Below are 25,675 nucleotides of genomic sequence, written 5' to 3'. Positions count from 1 at the left end.
CCGGTCTGTTAGCGAAGGCGCAACATGCATATTAAAGACAAGTTATTCCAACACTCCCCCGCACGAGGAACACCCGTGTACAAATACAAATGCACAATCCCACCTATACGGGGACGGCCAAGGACAAAGTCCCACCTATGCGGGGACGAAACAAAGACAAAGTCCCACCTATGCGGGGACGAAACAAACGGGGGGAGCGGGACTCGAACTCGAGACCACCTGCTCTGATACCATGTTACTAACCATTGCGCCAAAAGACCGGTCTGTTAGCGAAGGCGCAACATGCATATTAAAGACAAGTCATTCCAACACTTTTGTGCTCCCCCTTTCTTGAATATTTTGGTCACATAAACTTATCCACAACATATGGAATAAAATACCTTTTTTTTTTTGTATGTCTTGTACTTCTCCCCCTCAAGTTGGGATGTAATGACATTGATCCCAGCTTGAACCAAATATCATCGATGTAGCAATAAGAAAAAAAAAATAGAGATAAGCCCTCAAACCAGGGAGAAGTGAGATATTTTCCTGATATATCAACTAAAAAAGTGACTCAAAATAATGGGCATAAATTCGGATTTTTCAATGCAACAGAATACCAGCATGACCTTTGATTCTTCCAATGCAAATATATCTTTAAATATATTTTTAATTGACATGAAAATTTCTCCTTATGAAACTAGAATTAATTATATTTGATCCAGATATAACTTTTCTTCATAAAATATAATTATGAGAAGATAAATAATCTGATAGATTTTTGTCTCTGTCATCTGGCCGAACTAAGTATTGTTTCTCCTTTTTTTTCAGCATGACCATTGACTCTTCCAAGATCAATATCTTCTTATAATAAACTCAGATCGAGAATTAGTTGAATAGGTAAGAAAATAGACTTAAAAATATTTATTTTGATATAAAATTATCCATATAAAGTTTCGTTCTTGTTAGCATAAATTACCTCGGAAGTTGAAGCTTTCTACTACTACTTGAAACTTTTTTTCAATCTGACCTTCACTGCTTCAAATATCAATTTCTCTTTATAGATAAATCCGATTGAAAATTGGTTAATTATGTAAGAGAATATACTTATAGATATTTATTTTGACATATAAATATCTTCATTTAAAGTATCATTTTTATAGCATAAAATACCTTGGAAGTTGAAGCTTTTTGTTACTGCTCGAACTTTTTTTGCAATCTGACCTTCACTGCTTCAAATATCGATTTCTCTTTGTAGATAATTTCAATTGGAAAAAACTAATATTTACTTGGAAAGTAGACTCAAATGTATTTCTTTAAATATATAATTTTTAATATGAAAATTTTATTATAGAGGTGAAAAAAGCAAAGCAAACTACGGGTGTGGGAATGAAAAAAAAATAACTTCAAACCTAGACTTAGGGTTAAGGGTTTAGAGAAAAGGATTTCATTATCTCTATGGGTTGACCAAGTCAACTCACAGAACCTACTTTGATCTCATGTTGAATTTATGGAAAAGAGAAATACTTTATTGACTTCATTAACTTATTATAATCAGAGTGCATGGACCTCTATTTATAATAGAGGAAGGTAGTAGAGTCCAATTACAATAAAACTACCTTTGTCCCAATTACACCCAAACTCTAACACTTAAGGATAAACCTTAGCATAATTAAATAACTCAATATAAATAGAAGAAAAACATAACTCAAACTAGAACTTTTCTATGACATGACCATAAGATAGAGATGCCAACTCGTGGTTATCTTTGTGAGTCCTTCTTGATCTTCCAACCAGCTTGTAGTTATCTTTGTGAGTCCTTCTTGATCTTCCAACTTATGTGATAAAGATGTCAGCTTGTGGTAATCATGGTGGGTCCTAATCTTTATGTGCTTGGACCCATCTTGTGGGCCTTGGTCATGTGACCCATCTTATAATACTCTTATATATGTGGGCCTTCATTGGTCGTGTGGGCTGGAGCCCATCTTCCAACAATAGGATTGCAAAATAGAAGTGGAAGAAAGAGATGTAAGGAACTGAGAACAAGAGGAAGACAAGCGATGGTGAGACATAAGGTTGGATATAGGATGACAAGTAATATAGGACGTCGCATTTCTTTCTTAGAGCAATGGGTCGAGTATCAAATTTCGGACCAAACGTAGTAGGGGAAGGATGTGCCTCGGTATAATCCGAAAACTCCACAGGTGAGGTGGAAGCTAGTGCTCGGGGTGGGGGGGGGGGGGGGGGGGGGGGGGGGGGGGGGGGTGGGGTGGCGCTGAGTAGTATCAACATTAAAGGGCACTAATGGACAAAGAGTGGTTGGAGGAAATGACAAACCTGGAGGAGCATCAGTCGAGGAATAAAATAAGGTGTCCTAAAAAGAGGTAACAAACATCCCGATACACTAGTATCCTTTGAAGGGTAGGATTGTAACAGACATAAACTTTTTGGGTGCGAGAGTACCCCAAGAAAAGGCACTTCGTAGAACGAAGAGCAAGTTTAATCGTTTGAGGAGATGTGACATGGATAAAGCATGCACATCCAAAAACCTTGAGAAGAAGAGAAAATGGGTCTTCACCAGGAAATAATACATAGTGAGGAGTTTTATGACTAATAACAGATGAACGTAACCTATTGATAAGAAAACAGGTTGTAAGTATAGCATAAGGCCAATAAAAGTAAGGTACCTTCAAGGAGTAGAGGAGGCCCTGAGCAACCTCAAGGAGATGACGATTCTTTCTTTCAGTAACATCATTCTGTTAAGGGCTGTAGGATCAAGATGTTTGATGGATAAGACCATTACCCTCACAGAAGGATTAAAACTCACTAGACAAATATTCCTTAGCATTATCAAACCTAAGGATTTGAATTTTTTTCCCAAACTAAGTTTAACACCATAGCATGAAAGGTCTTAAAAATAGTAATTATTTCATATCGTTCTTTAAAGAGATATAACCAAGTGATACTGGTAAAATCATCAACAAACGTAACAAAGTATTTAACATGAGAAATATTAGAGACACACAAGGGTCTCCATACATCAAAGTGTACTAAAGAAAAAGGAGCAACGCTTGTAGTTTTAATTCAAGGAGAATATGTACTCCTTTGGTGTTTGCTTAATTGACAAGTCTCACAATTGAAAGTAGAGAGGGACTTTAACAATGGAAGTAAATGACGAAGGGAAGGTGCAGTTGGATGGCCAAGCCAGTTGTGCAAAATTGTGCCTCATATGTAAAGGATGATAGTACAACTAATGGTGGAAGGTTGAAGTAATACAAACCCCTTTTTTCATGGCTGTCACCAATCACCCATTTCGTAGTTAGATCCTGAAATGTACAAGAAGAGGGTGAGAAGGTGACAGAGCAATTCAGATTTTTTGTGATTTGACTAACCAAAAGTAAGTTTAAAGGAAATTGAGGGATAAATAAGACATCTTGAAGAGGGATAGAAGATGTAATAGACGATGAGCCCTTGCCAAGTACTCTGTTTTGTGTACAATTAGCAACAGTAATAAATTTATGTGGAAGACATGGAGATAAAGAATGGAGCATTTGTTTGTTACCTGACAGATATTCGGAGGCCCTAAAGTTTATGATCCAAGATGAAGAGGAGGAAGAGGAAGAAAACATATCTGAGGCAATGGTGGTAGCAGCCATAGGTAAAGGTGGAAGGGAAGACTCCATAATAGACTTCATCTTCTAAAATGTGACATAGTCTTCAATTATGAGAGTCATTTTTCCGGATTGGGAGTCAACCTTTTCTTTCTGTTTATTAACATTAACGAAGGCTGGGTTAGTTGTGGCACAGTCAGGTTTGCCATGAACCTTCTATCAATTTTCAACATGGTGGTTTGGACAACCACAATAGGTGCATGTGCGAGGCTCAGTGCGTGAGTAGGTAGGACCCGTTCTACCACCTCTTGTGCGGCCTCCTCTAAAATTTTTGTCGTGTCCTCGGTTGGTGGATGATGTACCACTAGTATCGAAGTACATAGCCGATGAAGCATCAATAGGGAGGTAGGAGATGGATCAAGGAGCCGTAGCAATGTAACACTGATTTCATCAAAGGATGGAAGTGTGGAGGAACTAAGAAGTTTGGTTTTAGCAACTTCAAGATATGTCTTGATATTCATCAAGCAAATGGTTGTTGCCAAGGCTTCCTGTTACCTTTCTTCAACTGCAATATTGGTGGAATACGGTTGAGCGATCTTCCATTCTTGAAGAAGACCCAAAAATTGAGCCAAAATGCATGAATATTATCCCCTTGCTTAGTATTTAGCCTATTTTGTAAGGCATCAAACAATTTTAGCAAATAGTTCATGCTAGAGTATAACATAGCACATGTGTCCCAAATATCCTTGGTTGTTTCCAAGTGGGCCACATTGTTTGGTACATGTTCTTCCATGTTATTCATGAGCCAACTAATAACTAGATTATCTTATTTAACCCACTTGAGGTAGGCTAAATCGGAGGAGAGGTTTCGTGTAATTGACTAAGAAAGTCACGAGTAATGAGAACTTGTCGTACCGATTGTGACCAACTAAGATAATTGGAGAGGCCCCTCAAGGGGATCGTAGTAATTCTGACTATGTCACTCTTACTACTTGTATTTCCAATCTTTAGCTTGAAGAAAATGCTTAAACCACACCAAGATCAATTGGAAAAAGTTGTCAAAAAAAATCCACAAATACAACTTTGAAGGATTCGTGGACCAAGTCAGTTACTTACAAAGTGAGATATATAATTTTCTCCACAAGATGAGGCACTAAATCATCAAAGAATTTGTGCTTATGTCAAGTGGAGACATCATCCATAAATGAATCAAATCCTCTTATATCCTTAAAAAATCTCAAGGGGATAGATTGAAAAACTTATGACTTAATCCAAAAACCAAAAATGTGGCCAAACACTTAAGAACCACAATTTTCTTTCTTTGAGATCCTTAGTAGCAAGTCAAGTCTCATATAACTCTCAACTCATGGGGGTCAATCCAATTTCCAAATAACCAACTGTTGGAGTTTAAGAGAGTAGAAAGGGCAGAAAAATAATAGAGGCAAGTGTATTCTGTAATTTAACCATATGTTGATCATCCGGCTAAATAACCAGACCCCATGAACAACACCAAGTGTGAGAGAACTTACAACAACATGTGTTGGAATTCCAACTCATAGAAAATTGATCCAAGTTACATGTACGGGGGGTTAGTCCAAAATGAAGCAGACATGGATTACCTGCACAGTACTCCATTCATTTGATTATGTCGTTAGTGGTGAATGAGCGCCTCTTCATTTGAATCACGCATGGTAATCTTCTCAAGCAAAAATCAGGGAATCGTGTTTCATACCTATTTTTCAAATCATTCACATGAAGCGATCGATTGGGATGCGTCTCTTCCTCCCCCAATGAAATTTTTTTCCTCATTTCGCTCTGTTCTCCCACTCTCTCTCTACCTTCCTCTCCTGAATTTTTTTTCTCCCGCTTTTCTCCCTCTCGGCCCCGAATTTTTTTTCCTCTATCATCTCCCTCTTGGCTTCCCTCTCTTCTTCCTCTTGGCCTTCGTCGCAGAGCATGGGAGGCCAAGTCTCTGTCACAGAGCTTCTCAACCTCCCTCTCTTCTCCCTCTTGGCGTACCATCGAAGCGTCACCTCTGTCGTTGTTGCCTACTGGCTCGCCATTGTCTCCTGCTATTATCGGCGCCATGAGGAAGACGACGCTGGTTTAAATTTTCCTAAGTTGGGAAAAATTAAATCAGCTTATAACTTCATTATATTTATTTTGTAAAATAATCCATATTTTTTATTTATAAAATAATTGTTATTATTTATTTAGTATATTCATTTTGTAATTACTGTATTAAATTAGTGATATAATAGTAGTAATTAAAATATTGTTAAAGTAAACATTTGATAAATTATTTTTGTTTAATTATCCCATTGCTATAATTAATTAAACCAATGGTTTTAAGTTTTGTGGCAATATATTATTAATTAATAATACGTAAAAATATATATTATGTTATTGATAAAATAATATATTTATTTATTTATTATATTTATTTTTTATTATTGTATTAAATTAGTGATTTTTAATTTTAAATATACCTTATGTTATTAAAAAATAATTTATTTATTTATTATATTCGCTTATGTTAATTTTTACTTTTATTTATTTATTTTTATAATTTATTCTAGTCACCCGTAATTATTATATTAATTTATAATAAACTGTAATCATTAAGTAATATAATATAGTCTTTTATTAATTAGTTTATTAATATATTTTAATACTACACATTAAATCACTTAGACGTGTGTAAACATGTTTATTTTGGTTAATTATCTATATAAGTATATGTTCTATTTAAGTATATTATAAAAAGTTACTCGTTCTCTTGTTTATATCATATTTTTCATTTTGGGGCACTAACATTGGAATATGATTTTCTAGTGCAACCCCCCCCCCCCCCCCCCCCCCATAAGTACTAAATCACAAATCTTGTTCATCAATTCATCAATCTTGATAAAACACTAGTAGCAACCAATCTTGATCAAACTTGTAATTTAGCTACAAAAAGATCAAAATTATAACATCTTCTTAATCACAAGAGATTAATCTTCACAATTTCTCATATGAAGACCATTTTGTCTTGATGTAATCTAGAAATCAAGACCACAACATATAGAAGGAAAATATGTAAATAATAACTAGAATTAACTTACCTCGTCATGGTTGGACACCTTCTTTCATGAGTAAGTTCTTGGACAGATCTTCATTAATATTTTCTTGTATACTTTATCTAGGGGGATCCTAAACTCTTTGCTCTGATACCATGTAGAATTTAGGATCTCCTGAAAACTAGTTAGATAAAACCAAGAAGAAGAAGAAGAAGAGAGGAAAAAGGGATCAACCACCAAGGGAGAGAGTTTGGACAAGGTAGAAAATGTAGAGTGCCTACCAAGAGAAGGAAAGCTTGGACGAATTTGGGGAAAAGGAGGAGAGAGTTTGAATGCTCCACCTCTTAGCCAAGGCCTCTATTTATAACTTTTTTAATGCCCTTTAGGGCTACAACTTTATAAAAGAAGAGATATAAAAAAGACATGTATTTACAACTTCGTGCTATATTTATGAGAAATTTTCTTATTTACCTTATTCCACCACTTAGACGTGTGGGTTTTCTTTCCTTGGACTTGTGGGCTTGAACCCAATCTTCTAAAATACACTAACACAAAAAAGTATTTTACACTACACTTTCTATTGCACACACTAACACAAAAAAGTAATCCACTTTTACTTTCACTTTCAAAGTACACTAACCCCCCTTACGATTCATTTAATTGCAGCCCAAACAATAGATAACTTCCCCATTCTTGTGTCAAGCGGTACATGCCACAATAGGCACTCCGCAAAAGTAGTCACCAACAAATATGCATTAAAACTCAAAGAGGTACATTTAGAGAAATAATAATCATAGTAATTAGATTTTTTTTTACGTGCAATTTCATTATTATCATTTTAGTGGCCAAGTACATTAAAATGCACTAGAAAAAAAAAAAAACCGCTTGTCAGTCCCTGTAAACAATACCACTCTATTTAAAGTTTCGTTGTTTATATTAGGTGAACATTGTTAAAGTCTCTTCAAAGGTTATTCAGTAAACCAACAGTCCAGCGTATTTCGTCTTAAAGTGGATCCTCGCTGAGGGAGAGATCCCTGTCCATGGTCGACTCAGCTAGGCCAGGGTTAGTTGGGTTGCTGGGTCAAACAAAACCATATCTAAATTTTCCCTTACTACTCCAATAAACAAAACATTAACAAAACCATGTTTAAGAATGATTAGTTATGCTTCGATTAACATTTGTGAAACGTTCTACGATAATCTCTTTAGCACCCAGTGCCAGATTTATAAGGCAGACGTAAACACATCAGGTAACAGACCTGCGGTTAGCTCATGATCTCTGGTTGCTCAAACAGCACGTCCTCTTCTCTCGAGTAGCAGTAGATGAAGCTTCCCACAGAATCTCATGGTCATATTATAAATAATTACATAAGGCGATACAGAATAAGAGTCTAGAGTCTCAGTGTGACAATGTCATGGATATTGAACGATGAACACAGACCGTGTCCTCGCACTTTATATGTGAATGATCCGGGACAAAATCACAGATGTCTGGCCTGATCCAAGGCATCTTGAAGACCATTTCCAAGGACGTGGGTGGAAGTGAATTTTATTCCCTGTAAAACATCCGAAACCAAAGATATCTATCCATCACTTTCTTTCTAAACTCGGCAGTCCTGCAAGCATAGGATAACGAGTGTAAGTCTTGCTGATAATCAATTGGGCTGTCAAAGAGATGGGCAATCAAGGATACCATGGACTTGGATAAGAGGGTTTGGCAGAGTAAAAAGGTTAAATTCAATGCTGAACAAATCCAAATCTCTTACAACTACATTCATTATGATGAAGGAGAGGCGGAATTGCGTGGCTCAAAATCAAACTCAATTCACAGGAGAATAGTAATCTGAGATATAGTGATACAAGTTGTAAATGCTGCAAGATTCAGCAACATCAAATATGATTAATTGAATATGATACACTTAGGTATCCTGTAAACCTTAATACAAGAAAATTGAGAGTGGAAGAGAAGATTGATAGAATTATGTTGAACTCTTTCGAGAGGAGTGCTCTCTCCTAATTCAAGTTAGTAGAGAAAATTGGGTAAAAGCAGACTAGCTAGAGTAGTCATTACTTCAATCAATAATAATAAAAAAATTATAAGCAGGTCCATATGACCTTAGAAATGGCTAACAAGCCTTTATTTGTACTGAAATTAAAAAAAACACCCTCCTCAACTACTAAATGACAAAATAACCAAAATACGACATTATAAAATATTAAATAACTGTATCAGTCTATGCCCTACAAAAGAACCTTGTCCTTCTAAACAAGGTTGTTCCCTGCAACTTAAAAAATTTGAACCAAAACTGGCTTATAGAAATTAGAACATGATCTAAGACAATTGTGGGCAGCAACTATGTAAGCACACCACTTCTTTGGTCACAATTTCAGCTACCTGCTTAGCCAAATATGGGTGTTTCAAAGCAATGAAATGGGCGTATTTTGTTAGCCTGTCCATGACCACTAAAATAGCTAAGTAACCACTAGATATAGGTAGGCCTTTTGATGAAATTCATTGAAAATATCTTTCCACATAAGATTGGGTATAGATAATACCTGTGGTAACCTAGCAAGAGAGGTTGTCTCATTTTTAACTCTCTAGAAAATATCCCAAGAAGCCACAAATATTGACATGCTACATCAGTCTTAGCCAAAAGAGGTGGAACTAAGTCTGTTTTGAGTGCATTCTCATGACCAGCTGTAACTAACTAATGGGAATTAGCTAAAAGTGTCTCTCTTGAGTGATTCATCATTCAACACAAACGACCCTTACACCACAGGAAATCCTGATGAATCTAATAAGAAGACCATTGCTCAAGCCGCAATTGCACCTTGTACATAACATCCAACAAAATAGTATCACAATTACAAGCATTTTGCAACTGAGGCCCTCCCTTGAATTGGATTCGAACAACTCAAGTAGACACATAAATCAGAAATTGTATAGGAGAATGAAGAGTCTCTACTTTATTTATCATCTAATAGACCAAACATTATGTTCTCAGTATGCCTCTACACTAGATTTCAATCCGACCCTAGAAAATCACACTTAGGGGGAGTTAGTCCAAAATGAAGTGCACTTGAATTTCTCCCGCATTACTCAGTTCATTAGATTAGGTTGTTAGTGTTGAATAATTTCCACTTCATTTGAATCACGTCAAGTAATTCAATCAGGCAAAAATGAGGGAAATAAGATTCAGACCTATGCTTGGGATCTACTCTCCCCTCCACGAGCTAAATTTTTCATTTGGTCTGCCTGTAGAAACAAAATCTTAACTTCTGACTCTTTAATTCGACAGGGCACCCCTATATTGGACCCTCTCTGCCCTTTCTGCAAAAATGCTCCAAACACAGCAACCCATATTCTTCTATCATGTCAGCTTGCTTACCTAGTATGGACTTCCCTTCTAAGCAAAATTGGCCTCCAATACTATGCCTCCGGAAACATTGTTGACACTGTCCTCTCTCTCGTTAGTTCCAAACTCCCAAAGTTAAGTATAATGATAATTTCTTGTTGCATTGGTCATATAATCTGGGTTATCTGGAAAGAACGTAATAGGAAGAAATTCAAATTCAAAATTTGTCCTATTGAGGTTTTGACTGAGCAAATCTCTAGCCAAGTTTCTGTCTAGCTCCTTAGTAAAAAAGAATTCAGAAAATTCGGTGACTCAAACTTCAAAGTAAACTGGTAGACTGTCGCTGGGATGTCTCTGCCCTCTTGCCCCCCCTCTTCCCGGGCACACTAAACTCAATTTTGATGGAAGTGCTCTCGGCTGCCCAGGACCAACTGGATTCAGTGGTGTTATCCACAATGGAAATGGTGACCTTCTCTTCTCATATGCAGGCCCCCTTGGCACCTCAGACTCTACCACAACAGAACTCTCAGGGCTTTTGCACGGGCTCAAAATCTTTTCTAGCCACCTTTCTAGTCCCCTTTATATTGAAGGCGACTCAAAAGTAGTCATCAATTGGTGTGTAAACCATGGCCAACCCCCATAGCGTCATTGGGATATGTTCAATGAAATATGTAATTTATTTTCCCCGTTAAGCTGTAAATGGAATCACATTCCGCGTTCTACTAATCACCTAGCAGACTCCCAGGCCAAGGCGGGCATTTCTCTCCAACACTTTGTTGTGGAGACAAGCCCCCAAGGCTAGGTTTGTAATTTTCTTCTTTTTCTTATCAATATATGCTCTATTCATAACAATAAAAAAAAAGAGGCCTCTAAACTCGTTATGGAGCATTAAGTGAGCCTTTATTAGCAATTCAAAGCACTCCAAAAGCCTATTCATTTGAAATCTTCATACAAACCCATTTTGACCGAAAAAAAGTTATACACTTTGCAAAATCACATCATTTTCTCAAATCACTCAACATTCTTAGCATTCTCAAGCTCCTCTACATCAAGTCTTGTGCTCAAAAGATTGGAGACTTGAAACTCTCTAGGAGAAGGTTGTCTCTCCTATTCAAAAGGGTGTAATTTTTCCTTTTATTTGTGTGTTGTTTAGTTATCTTTTGAGAGGTGTTCTAAAACCTCAAATCTAGAAAGGAAAAACCTAATAAAACTATAATCTAGTTGTACAATCTCTTGAGTGAGATTTGTCTTGTGTAATTGGACATTACACTAGGCTTAAAGAAAGTCAGAATCTTTTTTTAAGTGTAAAGTTTCAACTAATAGAGCTTATTAGTTAAATTTTCCTAAGCAAGAGTTCTTGGGCGGTGACTACCAATAGGAGAACATCAAAAACAAAAAATCTTTCTCCTTTGTGGTGTGTATTTTTTATTATTTTTATTTAATGTTTGCATTCCTCGATCTTCCTATTGAGCTTCGAAAAAGGTAAACGATCTTGTACTCAACATCCTATTTCTCGTTATGAGTCCTTTGATTATTCTTTTCCGTACTAAAATGCAGAATACCTTAACTTCTCCAAAGTGAAAAAAGGCCATGGATGAGGAAATAGGTGCTTTGGTTGCTCAAAAAACATGGGTCTTGATTTGCCCCTTGGGACTGCTGCGGTTGGTTGTAGATTGGTTTACACAATTAAGCATAAAACCGATTACATTGTGGAACAATATAAAACAAGGTTAGTGGCTAAAGGATACACCCAAACGTACGACGTAGATGTCTTTGACACTTTTTCCCTTGTAGCTCGACTTATTATTGTTTGGATCCTAGTTTTGGTAAAACAGAATATAACTAGTCTCTATTCCAACTTGATATAAAAATTGTATTTTTGTATGTGTTAGAAGATAGGGTCCAAACCCACACAACCAAGGAAGGCCCACATATCTAAGAGTATTATAAGATGGGTCACACGACCAAGAAAAGTCCACAAGATCGGCCCAAGACTATAAGAAGTAGGACCCACCATGATTACCATGAACTGACATCCTTATCACATAAGTTGGAAGATCAAGAAGGACTCACAAAGACATCTTTATGTTATAGTCACGTCCTAGAAGAGTTATAGTTTGAGTTAAGTTTGTCTTTTATCAATATTGAGTTATTTAATTATGCTAAGACTTATCTGTAAGTGTTAGAGTTTGTATGTAATTGGGACAGGTAGTTTTATTGTAATTGGACTCTACTACCTTCCTCTATTATAAATAGAAGTTCATGGACTCTGATTATGATAAGTTAATGAAGTCAATGAAGTATTTATCTTTTCCATAAATTCAACATGGTATCAGAACGGGTTCTGTGAGTTGACTTGGTCAACCCACAGAGATAATGAGATCCTTTTCTCTAAACTCTAAACCCTAAGTCTAGGTTCGTAGTTTTTTTTCAGCCCCTACACCTATAGTTTTTTTTGCGTTTTTTACCTCTATACTAAGATTTTTGTATTGCAAATTATATATTGACAGGAAGATATTTGAGTCTACTTTCCAAGGAAAAATGATTTTTTCCAATCGGAGTTATCTATAGAGAGATATTGATATTTTAATGAGCGAAGGTCAGATTGCAAAAAGGTTTGAACAGTAGTAGAAAGCATCAGATTCTGAGGTATTTTATGCTATCAAGAACTAAACTTTATATGGAGAAATATATATCAAAAGAAATATCTGTAAGTCTATTATTTTACTTATTTAACCAATTTTTTATTTGGGTTATCTGCAAAGAGAAATCAATATTGGAAGCAACAAAGGTCAGATTGAAAAAGAGGCTCAAGCAGTAGCAGAAAGCTTCAAATTCCGAGGTATTTTTTGCTATCAAGAATAGAGACTTTATATGGAGAATTATATATCAAAATAAAGATACGTAAGTCTATTTTCTTACCTATTCAACCAATTCTCAGTATGATTTTTTTATAAAGAGATATTGATCTTGGTGTTAAGGAATATTCCCACAAAGATTAGTGAGTACAAAGATTTTGAGTTTATTAGTTGGTAAAGAGGTTTCCTAAATTGGCTAGTCATTTTGGGATGAGCCTTGGACCCAACTTAAAATGATATCAGAGCGGGTACTCATATGTGGGTTTGCACCTAAACTATCTACTTGTAGAGCCACAAAAGAGGGCCTACACCTAAACTGCCTACTCCTAAATTATCCACTTGTAGAGCCACAAAAGAGGGTCTACATGTGAAGGGGAGAGTTAAGGAATAGTCCCACATAGATTAGTGAGTACAAAGATCTTGAGTTTATTAGTTGGTAAAGAGGTTTCCTAAGTTGGCTAGTCATTTTGGGATGGGCCTTGGACCCAACTTAACACTTGGAATAGTCAATGTTCATTCTGGAAAAAAAGGAGAAACAGTACTTAGTTCGGCTAGATGACAGAGACCGAAATCTATCAGATTATTTATGTTTTGATAATTATATTTTATGAAGAGAAGTTATACTTGGATGAAAGGTATTTAAGTCTTTCATAAGGAAAAAAGTTCGTGTCAATCTGATCTATATTGAAAGATATATTCGAATCGGAAGAATTAAAGGTCATGTTAGTATATTGTTGCATTGAAAAATCCAAATTTAAGCTCATTGTTTTGCGTCACTTTTTGAGTTGCTTTATCAAGAAAATATCTCACTTCTCCCTGGTTTGAAGGCTTATTTATACATCTATGTTATTTGGACTTATTGTTACATCTATGATATTTAGTTCAATCTGGGATCACTGCCATTACCTCCCAGCTTGAGGGGGAGAAGTACAAGAAGTACAAGAAAGAGGTATTTTATTCCATATGTTGTGGATAAGTTTGATGTGACCAAAATATTCAAGAAAAGGGGAGCACAAATGAGCTTGTGCATCTAAGAAGAAAGTTTTATATCGGATTATTTCATGGGTTCTTTTACAAATTTTATTATTTGGTTTGCATTATGTTTTGGAAGATGGTCGTGTTATATTCAGCTGCAATTATTATGTCTCTTTGGGGACATTATTATTGAAGAAGATGTGGCATCATACCATTATTTATTTGTCCCCGTAAAAAATATAAAAAATGTCAAAGGTTGGGATTCCATGAAAGAGGAACTTAATACCCCGTCAAAAATATAAAAAATGTTAATGGTTGGGATTCCGAGATGGAGGAACTTAATACCCCTTCAAAAATATCAAATGTTAATGGTTGGGATTCCATGATGGAGGAACTTAATACCCTATCAAAAATATCAAAAATGTCAACAGTTGGGATTCCATGATAGAAGAACATAATACTCTGTCAAAAATATCAAATGTCAACGGTTGGGATACCATGACGGAGAAACTTACTATTACATTTATGTTATACCTCCCTGAATTGGCCAGTTGGGCCTCATGGAAGAGAGCACCAGCGTGAGGGAGAGTGTTGGAAGATTGGAGGACAGTCATTTTATACAAAAAGATTTTATACATCATTTGCAGCAAGTTGGGAGTTCTTGATGTCCTCTCACCCCCAGCTTGAGGGGGAGTGTTGGAAGATAGGGCCCAAGCCCACACAACCAAGGAAGTACCACATATCTAAAAGTATTATAAGATGGGTCACACGACCAAGGAAGGTCCACAAGATGGGCCCAAGCCCATAAGAAGTAGGACCCACCATGATTACCACGAGCTGGCATCCTTATCACATAAGTTGGAAGATCAAGAAGGACTCACAAATGCATCTTTATCTTATGGTCACGTCCTAGAAGAATTCTAGTTTGAGTTAAGTTTGTCTTTTATCAATATTGAGTTATTTAATTATGCTAGGACTTATCTTTAAGTGTTAGAGTTTAGGTGTAATTGGGACAAAGGTAGTTTTATTGTAATTGGACTCTACTACCTTCCTCTATTATAAATAAAGGTTCATGTACACTGATTATGATAAGTTAATGAAGTCAATGAAGTATTTCTCTTTTCCATAAATTTAACAGTATGGAGACTTGCAGGAGGATGTGTATATGGAACAAACCTCCAAGAGCATGTTTAAGAAATTCAATAAGGTGATGATGTCATATGGGTTCATCATAAGTCAATGCAACCATTCCTTGTTTATTATGTGTTAACAGTCTGGAATTTTTTTGAAAAGGTTAATAGTCTGGAATTGTTATGATAGTGGTGTATATAGATGATATTGTGCTCACTAGAGATGACATTGAAGGTATTGAGGATGTGAAGAAGCATCTCAAGTAGCTCTTTCAGACAAAGTGCCTTGGAAGACTTAAATACTTTCTAGAAATAAAAGTAGCCAAAAGCAAGAGGAATTATATGATTTTATCTCCGAGGAAGTATGTGATTTATCTGCTAAGTGAACATGGATTACTGAGTGCAAAAGCTGCAAACACACCTATGGAAATGAACTTTAGCTTGCATGATGACAAGGCCACCACTTAGAGATAGAACTTTAATCGCCACCATTTAGAGATAGAACTATGTATAGGATATTAGTTGACCAATTAATTTATGCAATTATTACTAGACCAGACACATCCTTTGCAGTTGGATTCATAAGTTTATGGACACTCCCACGAAAAATGTATCTTAAGGCAGCACAAAGAATTTTGAGGTACTTGAAAGAGACTCTTGGTAAAGGGTTATGAACCACATGGAAACCTACACATTGTAGGTTTTTTAGATGCCGACTATGGGGGATTGCAGTTAGACAAAAAATCAACTACAAAATACTGTGTTTATGGGAGGTAATATTGTCAGTTCAAAGTGTAAAAAACAAAATTTTGTTGCCTGATCATTACTGAATATTGAGCAATGACACTAACTGAAAATGAGCTTTATGTGGGTAAAATCTGTGCTGCAGGAATTTGGTACGAGGGGAAGTGGTCCAATGCAACATCAATGTGATAACCAAACAACAATCTTCACTGCTAGCAATCCAATATTCCATGAAAGAACCAAACATGTAGAAGTACATTGTATTTTATTTGTGATGCAATGTTAAGCGGAAAAGTGACTACTCCATATGTAAGGACCACTGAACAGATTCGAGACTTGTTTACTAGGGCCCTTGGAAACATACCATTCATCAATTTTTGTTCCAAACTGGATTTGTAGATATATATGCCCCATTTTGAGAGGGAGTGTTGGGGCATTTTAGTAATTTTACCATGATGAATTGTGTTTTGATGTTCTAGTAAGCAAGATGATAATTAGGGAAGTCAAATGATGCAATTTTTATAATTTTTATTACTGTTTTATGACTGTAAATAGAATAAGTGTCATGGGCGGCAATATGGACTTCTTCTTTGTAATTCACTTAAGATGTTTAATAAGAGGATTAGGGTTGACCAGACACCCTAATTAGACTGAATTCAACACAATCTTTTTCTTTTTCTGTCTTTCTTCTCGCCATCTCTTCTCTTTAAACCTTCTTCTTTCATTAAGTTTTCATAAAGTTTCTATTCTCTCCACCTACCATATGATTAATATAATAGATAACTCTATTTTCTTCACTTCTTCTCTTTAATGCAAGATTTGACAGTCTATAATGAACCCACCAAAGGGAAAAACGAGGATGACTCAGTTAGTTCCCGCTGTTTTGCTTTTATAATGCTGTTCCTAAGGTTGGAACTGGTCCAAGTTTCTGGTCTGAAATGAAACTAAAAAAATCGTTCTATACAAAATGAGTGATGTGGACAAATAACAACATCAGATGAATCAACCAGTGAAAGTATCAGAACTAGGTGCATCTTAGCATTGTTCCTTCAATTTATCACCGGAAAATAGTCTCATACTACTCTTTACCAACTGATCGCTAGTCACTAGCATATGTAAATCTTAGTATAACATGGGCCAAATATCTTACCATTGGATCTCCCATCAACAGAACTCACGGCTACAAATTTGCAAAAATCTTTTGTAGCATCTGCAAATGATGACAATAAAATGAGTCAACTGAAAGAAGAATATATAGATTAGTTTTAGAAGTAAAACATAGTCTCTAACAAACCATGTTTCATAGTTAGAGATGGGTCTTGTTCTCTGACATATCCGACCACCTTTGCAGGGATTCCCACAGCCATGCTTTAGACCAAAAAATAAGAGGAAAAAACAATAGATAAGTCAGAACTAATAAAAATCAATTCCTATCAAGACAACATTGCTATTAACCTTTAATCAGCACCTACAGTGAATCCAGAACAGAATATTTTCATAAAAACTATGACAACTAATAGAGCCTTGCATTGCAAAACCATATCATCCAGATTAGAAGAAAAATATAAAACATACTGATTGCATGTTTTGGATTTCTCTTCTAAATTTCTCATGATATAATTTTGAAGAGGCTCTGTAAAAGTATTTTTGCCACTAGGTCTGCATCTAATTTTAATAAGAGGAAGAATATGCCAAAGTCAGCACCACCGCTATCAAGCAACACAAGTTTGTCTATTATAGAACTTGGCAAATGTTTTTTGAAATGACTTTAGCAGAGCTTGAATTTCTACCTGTGTGGAGGAATGTCCTTTAAAACAAGGGACCCAGCAGCAACCATAGCTCCTTCACCTATTATAATGTTACCAAGGATATTTGCAGCAGCACCAATTAGTGCACCTTTTCCTATTTTGGGGTGACGATCTCCAACTTCTTTTCCAGTTCCTCCAAGCGTTACACCCTAAGAAAAGAAGAAAAGAAAAAGCTTCTGTTAGAGAAATCAGATTTCTATATAGAAAGACTAAACCAAATGTAGAGATGAAGGGCTTGGAGAGGGACAGAGAGGAGACATGGTAAAACAGCTATGAGAAAGGTTGAGGGTACCCAAGAATATCCATATTATTTCATTGACAGGACCGATCTATTTATAGAGTGCAAAGCTCCAGGGACAACCTGGCAGAGTTTCCTAGGAACTAAAGATACAAAAGCACAAAAGGAAGGTACTATTCTGGTGAGGAAAAGTTTTACTCAGTGAATGATGCTGCCTGGTTATAAATTGGACAATGGTAGTTTGGGTGTAACAGCTGTATAGGCTCAACAGAATACCATAGAACACCTTAGCGACACATGAATCAGATGGTTAAACAGAAAAGAATCGATGGCCACAAGCAGCTAATCTCCCTCCAAGATATTACTGAAAATCAGTATGTGAATGCACAAGTCAACTTAGCTATCTGGATAATTATCTGACAAACCAGATTGACAAGCTGCTACAAGAAGATGTTGACTCTTGTAGTGGTTTCAATATGCCCAATTCTGGTGGGGGGAAAGAAAGCCCCCTTATTTATAGTTGCACATGCTCCAAGTCTAGGCTACTTTTCTGAAGTGGGAATCTTGCACATGGGAGAAGAATCTCACATTGATTTGAGTTTGAAGATATGCTTATAAACGGGAAGATGCCTCACAACTTCGACTAGTCATTTTTGGAGGAACTGGCCCAACACTAAAATGGTACCAAAGCCAATCCAAGTCCGTGTTTGTGGTCCATGTGTCCTTTTGTGTGTGTTCTCCATCGCTTGAGTATCTATGTGAGGCAAGTTGTCTGTTTAAACTTAAACATGAGGGGAGTGTTGGTAAATAAAAAACTAATTCTCCTAGTCTATAGTTTATGTACTCCATGTTGAAAGCTAGTAGTTAGAAATGAGAATTATAGTGTGTGGGAGAATAGTCCCGAGTTGGTTTGGGCTTGAAGATCTTACGATTATTAGATAGAAAGATACCTACTAACTTGAGTAAGTCATTTTGAGAGGAACATGCGCAACTTTAATACTCAAGGATAATCACCCTAAGCTAGCAAACCGCAACATAAACTGGCTCAGTAGAAGTCCAATTTCCACAATAAATCTAATAACCAACATTTTTTAGCCAAAGTAATACCATTTTAGAAAATAATAAGGGAAGGAAAGATTTAACGACTTGCCTGCATTATTGAAACTCGATTACCTACAACAGCAGTTTCTCCAATAACTACACCTGTCCCATGGTCCAATAATATTCCTTCCCCGATTTTTGCAGCTGCATAGCCAAAAGGATTTAACTTCCCTAAGTCAACTGTTCAAACTCCTTCAGGAAACAACAACCTTCCATCCATGCAAGAAGTATGTGAAATGGAAGTGAAAGCATCAGCATGCTATATAATTATCTTTGTGATGGTAACCAACAAGAGCTAAAGCTTATCCTTTTGTATTCGTCTCGTCAAATGAATCAAATTCATATAATGCATATTAAGTGTCAAAAATTATATCATAAAGCAGGGGAAAGAGCAGGGAAGCACCTGGATGAATATCAACAGCAAAGACCTACATGGATAAAGTGAAAAGAACATTAGTAGAAAGAAAAGAAACAACATTTACTTCTTGCTGATATAGAAACTAAAAGCAGTTGACGGAAAACTAATCAAGAAAGTACCTCACTAATGCGACTTTGCATTGCTAAGGCTAGAACTTTACGTCCTTGATTCCACAGAGCGTGTGCCACACGATATGATTGCAAAGAATGATAGCCCTAGAGACAATGAAGTAAATTCCTGTGAATAAATGAATTTCCAGTTTACACCTTTCCCTATTAATGAAGTCTGACATTGTTTTCTGGGAAAAGGATTCACTCTTTCCCAACCAATGGATTGTACTGAACGTATTACACATAGTACATACCTTAAGGTACGAGAGCGCCCAGATATATGACCAGCAAGAAGGATCCCTATCTTTAAATGCCTGAATCAAACACTTCACACAGTTTAGAAGGGAATATGAAACCATCAAGCTAATGAAATAAGATTCTTAATATAGATGAATAATGAAATAAAGAGGTTTAAAAAAAATAAAATTTTGAGAAAAAAATACAAATGTTTTAAGCGGCACTAGAATCACCTGGAGATCTAGGCGAATTGAGCGTTGAATACATCTATCATGCATCATGACATCGTCAAATATATCCATAAGTTGTGTCGCCAAGAGCGTTGGGTTCTGAAGTCGATTAGCAAGGACAAATCCCAGGGCTCGCTCCAAACAATCATGAGAGAGAATACTAGCGTACAAAAAACTACTCAGAATCGGCTCCTTTTCTGCCTGATTAATGCGCAAACACTAAATAAGTGGCGAAGCAAACCAAAGTGATGCAGCAACAAAAAAGAATATTAAATAGGCGTGCTCAGTCATAACTCACAACCATCAAACTCTAGAAATCGACGCAATAAATACGTAATTCACCGCTTTTATGATTTAGCTGCATGAGTTAAAGATATATTCCAAAACCTGAAACCCAGTAGAAAGAAGCGAGAAACAAAAAGAAAAAAAAAATCACTTTCAAGGTTTCAGAAAACCAATTCCTCACCACATTATAGATTCGACAAACTCAAAAGTCTAAAAAAAAAAAAAAAAACCCTCAAAAAACAAATATTCACTCCACTTAACATAAGGCCAAAAAAAAAAGTGAATAACTTCACACACGATTTATCTAGAATAAGAAAAGACAATAAACAAAGTGACTGAAAGAGTTAAAACGCGAACTAAAAACTCAAACACCCATAGAATGAATAACAAAATTGACCAAACTACAAAACCAAACAAACTGAAGAGTTCCTGTTAACTAACATAACTATCAATATCAAGCAAAAAGAGACACAAATACCTCTAACTTAGCTTCAGCTCTAATCTCATCCCATATAGGATCCTCCGAAGAGTCGGAATTGCATATCGGCACCTTCGCCGGCGCCGCCGTGATCGAATTCGACCTTCCCATGGCATAAACGGGAAAAATCTTCTCCGCCCGGTACCTAAAAATCTTCGGCTTCTCTCCCTCTTCTCCTTCCTCTTCGAGTACCAAGGTACAACTCATTTCTGAGCTAGACATTCTCTGCATCCTAATACACCCAAGAAAATTTTCCCTGCGAGTTTACTAAGATCTTTAGATACCCTAAGCGGCAAATCAGGAAGGAAGAGAGACAGAGAGCGAGAGAGCCGAGTTCGTTTCTTCCCTGCGACTCCGCCACTTGTTATTCGTGTTAAATTATTAGGAGGGAAGAGTGGGGCGGTAGCAGAAAGTTCAGCTGAGGCCACTCAGCCGTCCAGTGCTGCGAATGTTACGAATCTGTCGTTACTTTCGATTTTGTTTCTGTGGCGGCAAAAAAAAAAAAAAAACACGCGAGGAGGTGGCCTTCAGGAAATGTCAGGCGGCAAATGAGTGTGTGAGCGTAACTTTTGTTTCTAGCCACCAAGCTGTAATCATCTTGTAGACCCATCATGTGGGTCCCTCAAGGAAACGTTTTGTCGTTTACGACTTGGGTCAAGCGGGGTCGTTAATTATTTGGACCCAGAGATGGGAGATGGGTGGCGGCGGGGTTCTTTACTTTAAAGTGTACCTTCAACTTCAAAGAGCAATCAATCTCTTCTAAAGATTTGAGGCCTTTGGCTTTCTTTCTTTTGGTTTATTCAAACTTGTACTTCTTAATGTGAAGATACACTTTGAATTATTTGTACATTAAACTTGTATATTTATTTGTATATTATTTGTACTCAAAATGATTATTCACATTGAGTTATATTGAAGGTCATAGTTGCCCTTATCAACTCCTTCATAAATATTGGATCTAAAATAAAAAAATTAATATTATTTGTACATTAAACTTGTTTTTTATTTAAAAATTAACTTTTTTTTATGGAGAGATTACCATATCAACCCACAATATAAGTAATGAGGAGTTCGAGTAAGCCTCAGAGAGAAGGTCGGTTCAAATTTTTTTCACGACCTATTTTAATAAATAAAATAAAAATTGATGTTTAGAATAAATTTCAAACATGAATGCATGAAACTAGAAAAAAGATATAGAGCATTAAAATGATACTTTCTTTAAAATTATACTTACTATTAGTGATTTTATAGTTATAGAAACAAATGGCTCAATGATTTTATACTTTGTATATATAAACAAATACCTCTTCTTAGAAACAATATAAACAAATAATACGAGGCCACCAACTAATAATTTATCTAGATATAAATGAAGAGTAATGTTGTATCAGGGTTAGTTACCAATATGACTGTGAGATGGAAAAAGATACCTACATACTAGATTATTTAATGAAAGTTCTTGTAGTTTCATATACCACAACAACTAATTTTAGTTACTTCAAAAAGATAAAAGTCTAGATTTTCTTTTAAAATTTCAAACTTTTGAAGAGCATATAAACCAAGGAATCTCCCCTTGGTGCTTGTGTAACAAGTAGGACCTCTCTACTTAGTAGGCATGAAGAAGCCCTCAATTACCCTCTCAAGCAAAGAGTGCCTACCCCAGCACTTGAGGAAGGCCCCTATTGCTTGCCTATGTGAAGGAAGGACAACCTCAACCACCAACCTAAATGCTTGTGTGGGCTGGGGGAGTCCCTCCTTTGATTATGCAAGAGATAGGAAGCCCTATCATTTTCAAAGCAAAATAATGGGATTGGTAGCAAAGTGCTTTTATAATATGTTTTGCAAAACCTAATCTTGTCACCTCCTTATTGACCCATCAAAATGTAGTTTTTTGTTCAACATTTTTTAGCCCTTTCTTCAAGTCGAGTCGACCTTCACTAGAAACTAACTTGTTTTTGTCTTCTCCTTTCAAATTCACCTAATCCTTCTTCCAACCAACTCGCTCCATCATTTCTCTTCCCCATTTTATTCGATGTTGGTGTTTTGTCTAGTTTTAAATCTTCTCCCTCTCCTTCTCCATCTTCTTTATCAGGGTCTCCAAAACATTATTTAATCCATCTCTTTCACTTTTAATTGAATCCTTCACTCCTTTTGGTCCACCATTCATTGTTCCTACTGTGTTTCCAAATCAAATACTTATCCTCTCATAGAGTATGTTACACATTTTTGTCCTTTGTATCTTTATTAGTTAGGTATTTAAGGTGTCAAAACTAATGACCCGTAAAGAGGTAACAATGCAAAGTCACTCGGTAGAAGCTACGTGTGGTGAGATCTTCAATAATACATGGGGTATTATTTTGCACCAAGTGAAATATCAATCAAATGAGAGTGTGGAAGGTAAAAGGTTCGGTTGGTTGAAGAACAGTATGGCTTGATTATGAAGAAACTTGTGGCCATGTTGTTATGATTGCCCATTTAACAAATCTATTGCTAAGATAATGACCACCCTTTTAACAAACCTATTCATTTCCCTTTTTAGGTTTATTCCTCAAAAGACCTAACAAACTCGCCTTTCTACCAGAGTCAGTCTCAACTATCTTTTTTGAGTTTTTCATTTAAGGTTTATACCATGATATCATGGTTTTCTTAATATTTTAAAAGTTTTCTTCATATGTTAAAGGTTTTCACCCTATGTTAAAAGTTTTCTTTTTAAGCTTGTTCTTGAGTCACCTTTTGTACTAGAGCAAGCTAGTTATGATCTGTTTTATGTTATAAGAAAGACATTTTCAAACATTGAGTTATTGAAAGCCACACATTAGGTTGGTATGGTTGAGAATGTATAAATTTGAAAAGGTTTAGGCATTAGTCTAAGTAGAGAAAGAAAGTTTTGTTGGGTTGTCTTTGGTCTTCTTTTTCTTGAACGTGTTGTCTTCTTCCTAGCACTTCAACTTAATTCCTTGAGTTCCTTATTGCTCTTCAAGATCTCACCAAGTTCCTAATAATAAGAGACATATCATGGCTTTGAGAAAAATTAGGAGTTGTGCATGAGTTAGGAGTTTAATAGTTTTTGTTGTTATTTTGCTTGTCTAAATCTCCAACCTTGTCTTTAGACTAGTTACAATATTTGGCAACCATTTTTTCCTTATTTCTAGTGACCTATTTGGTTGCAACAACTTTAAGAGTTTTATTTATTTATTTATTTATTTTGTGCTATAAGAACATTGAAGACACTTGAAGCGTGTTGATTTTCAGGACTCCATGGATTTAGCTCATGGAGAAAAAGGGACAAAAACCCATTGGGAGAAAACTGGAGGAAGAAGAAGTTATGGATTTGATGATCCTAACCCTCCCCCTGAAGCTCTATTTATAGATAAAATGAAACTACTGTATTACAATAATACCCATGAACTTAGGGTTTAGGGTTTAGGGTTTTAACTTAATTACATCAATGTCATCTCTATGAGATGACTCTTTATTTACCATCATGCCATCATTGTATATGGGTCTATGGGCCTGCTCCGTGATCTATGGGCATTGAGCCCATCTTCTATATCTTTTGGATGAATTGGTCTTTCTTGGTCTTATGGGTTTGGGCCCATCTTCTAACACACTTGGATATGTGGGCCTTCCTTGGTCGTGTGGGCTTGGGCCCTATATTCCAACACTCCCCCTCAAGCTAGGGGTGAGAGAACAGCAAGAACTCCCAGCTTGCTGTAAATGATGTATAAAACATTTTTTGTATAAAATGACACATCTTCCAATATGCTTTAATCTTCCAACACTCCCCCTCACGCTAGTGCTCTCGTTCATGAGGCCCAACTGGCATAATATAAGTGAAAGTAAATCACTCCAAGCCGCTAAAACATTGTTCCATACTCCAGTCTTAACTCATGTTGGATGTAGGGCACACTCCGTCTTTTGTAGGTAGTGTGTCTATCAGCATTGCTCTGAAGTGTCCACCACTACCACCATGTCTATCCACAGGACAACAACTCTCAAGTGGTAGAGTAATAAATGACATTAATAGTGGAAGTAGGCTTATTTATCATGGTGTCCCAATCCGGATACCGACTCTCATGGTGTCTCAACCATGATATTTTTGAGAGTTAAATAAATGGTTACATAAATCACTCGAAGCTTGACGGATATGACGTCGGAAAGAGGTAAGGGTTCTTCTCCTCGTTACTCTCCAGTCTAAGACTATGATGATGGATTCACAAGCCCTAGAAGAAGCACTAGGTTCGAAACATGACGACGAGACTGGAGAGGAGTTTCAGATTCGTCGATACTAGAGAGGTGTTTCGGATTCACTGAGACTAGAGAGGCTTTTCGAATTCAGAATAGCGTCGAATGTCGTCCTTCCTCACGAACACTTGCATATCTTGGAGACTGGAGAGGCATTTCGTCCGTTCCTAAAAGGCGGGTCTTCACATTAGCATATTTCATAACTTCGGATGCTGGTTTAAGTAAACGAGCTCGCTCGCGAATTGAATTGTCGTTCGTTCAAGTTCGGCTCATTTACTTAAAGAATCAGAAATCGAATCTCGAATTTGGTTTGAGATCGAGTTTATTCAATTTGAACCGAGCCGAGCTCGAGCTATTCGCGAACTGAGCTGAGCTCGAGCTATTCGAAATAGATAATTGATTTGATCATAAATGAGTACATTTAACTTCTATTTATAATAGAGGAAACAAGTATAATCAGATTAAAAATAAACTACCAATATCCAATCTATACCAAAATTCTAATACTAAAAGATATATCTTAAAATAATTAAATAATTAAATTTAAATAGAAGATTAACATAACTAAAATGCTTTTAAATAAAACTTTTTTGCGAGACCTCCTATTAGATTCCTCTTAGACTCTACTATATGATAATTTTTCCTGTGAGAGTCATGTAAAACTCTTTCATGTACTTCATTAATTTCTAACTATTTAAGTTTATAATTATTTTTGTATAACTCTCAATGACAAAGATGAACTTTGAATAGGGATGAATTTTTTTTGACCCAACTTGGGTAACCTGATTGATCCATTTACTCTTTGAATAG

The 25,675-nt window shown here is 36.2% G+C and overlaps 1 protein-coding gene across 1 annotated transcript; it reads right to left on the bottom strand.

Moving 5' to 3' along the window:
- Positions 1-7,841: 7,841 nt before the first annotated feature.
- On the bottom strand, positions 7,842-21,100 carry LOC137944127 (probable serine acetyltransferase 2). The gene is made up of 10 exons (XM_068789662.1): positions 20,621-21,100; positions 19,861-20,058; positions 19,645-19,704; positions 19,400-19,495; positions 19,266-19,290; positions 18,912-19,006; positions 17,506-17,672; positions 17,010-17,083; positions 16,866-16,925; positions 7,842-8,268 (listed from the first exon to the last, which is right to left on the bottom strand). The coding sequence occupies exons 1-10, from the start codon at positions 20,849-20,851 to the stop codon at positions 8,243-8,245; spliced, it is 1,032 nt and encodes a 343-aa protein (XP_068645763.1). The 5' UTR covers positions 20,852-21,100; the 3' UTR covers positions 7,842-8,242.
- Positions 21,101-25,675: the final 4,575 nt, after the last annotated feature.

The sequence above is a fragment of the Aristolochia californica genome, unplaced genomic scaffold (assembly GCF_029961685.1).
Source record: "Aristolochia californica isolate CCGP_79_NKW_82.1479 unplaced genomic scaffold, dmAriCali1.0.hap1 SCAF_11, whole genome shotgun sequence".
Taxonomy (NCBI): Eukaryota; Viridiplantae; Streptophyta; class Magnoliopsida; order Piperales; family Aristolochiaceae; genus Aristolochia; species Aristolochia californica.
Note: the sequence above shows the minus strand (reverse complement) of the source record. Positions and strands in the feature narration are given on the sequence as shown.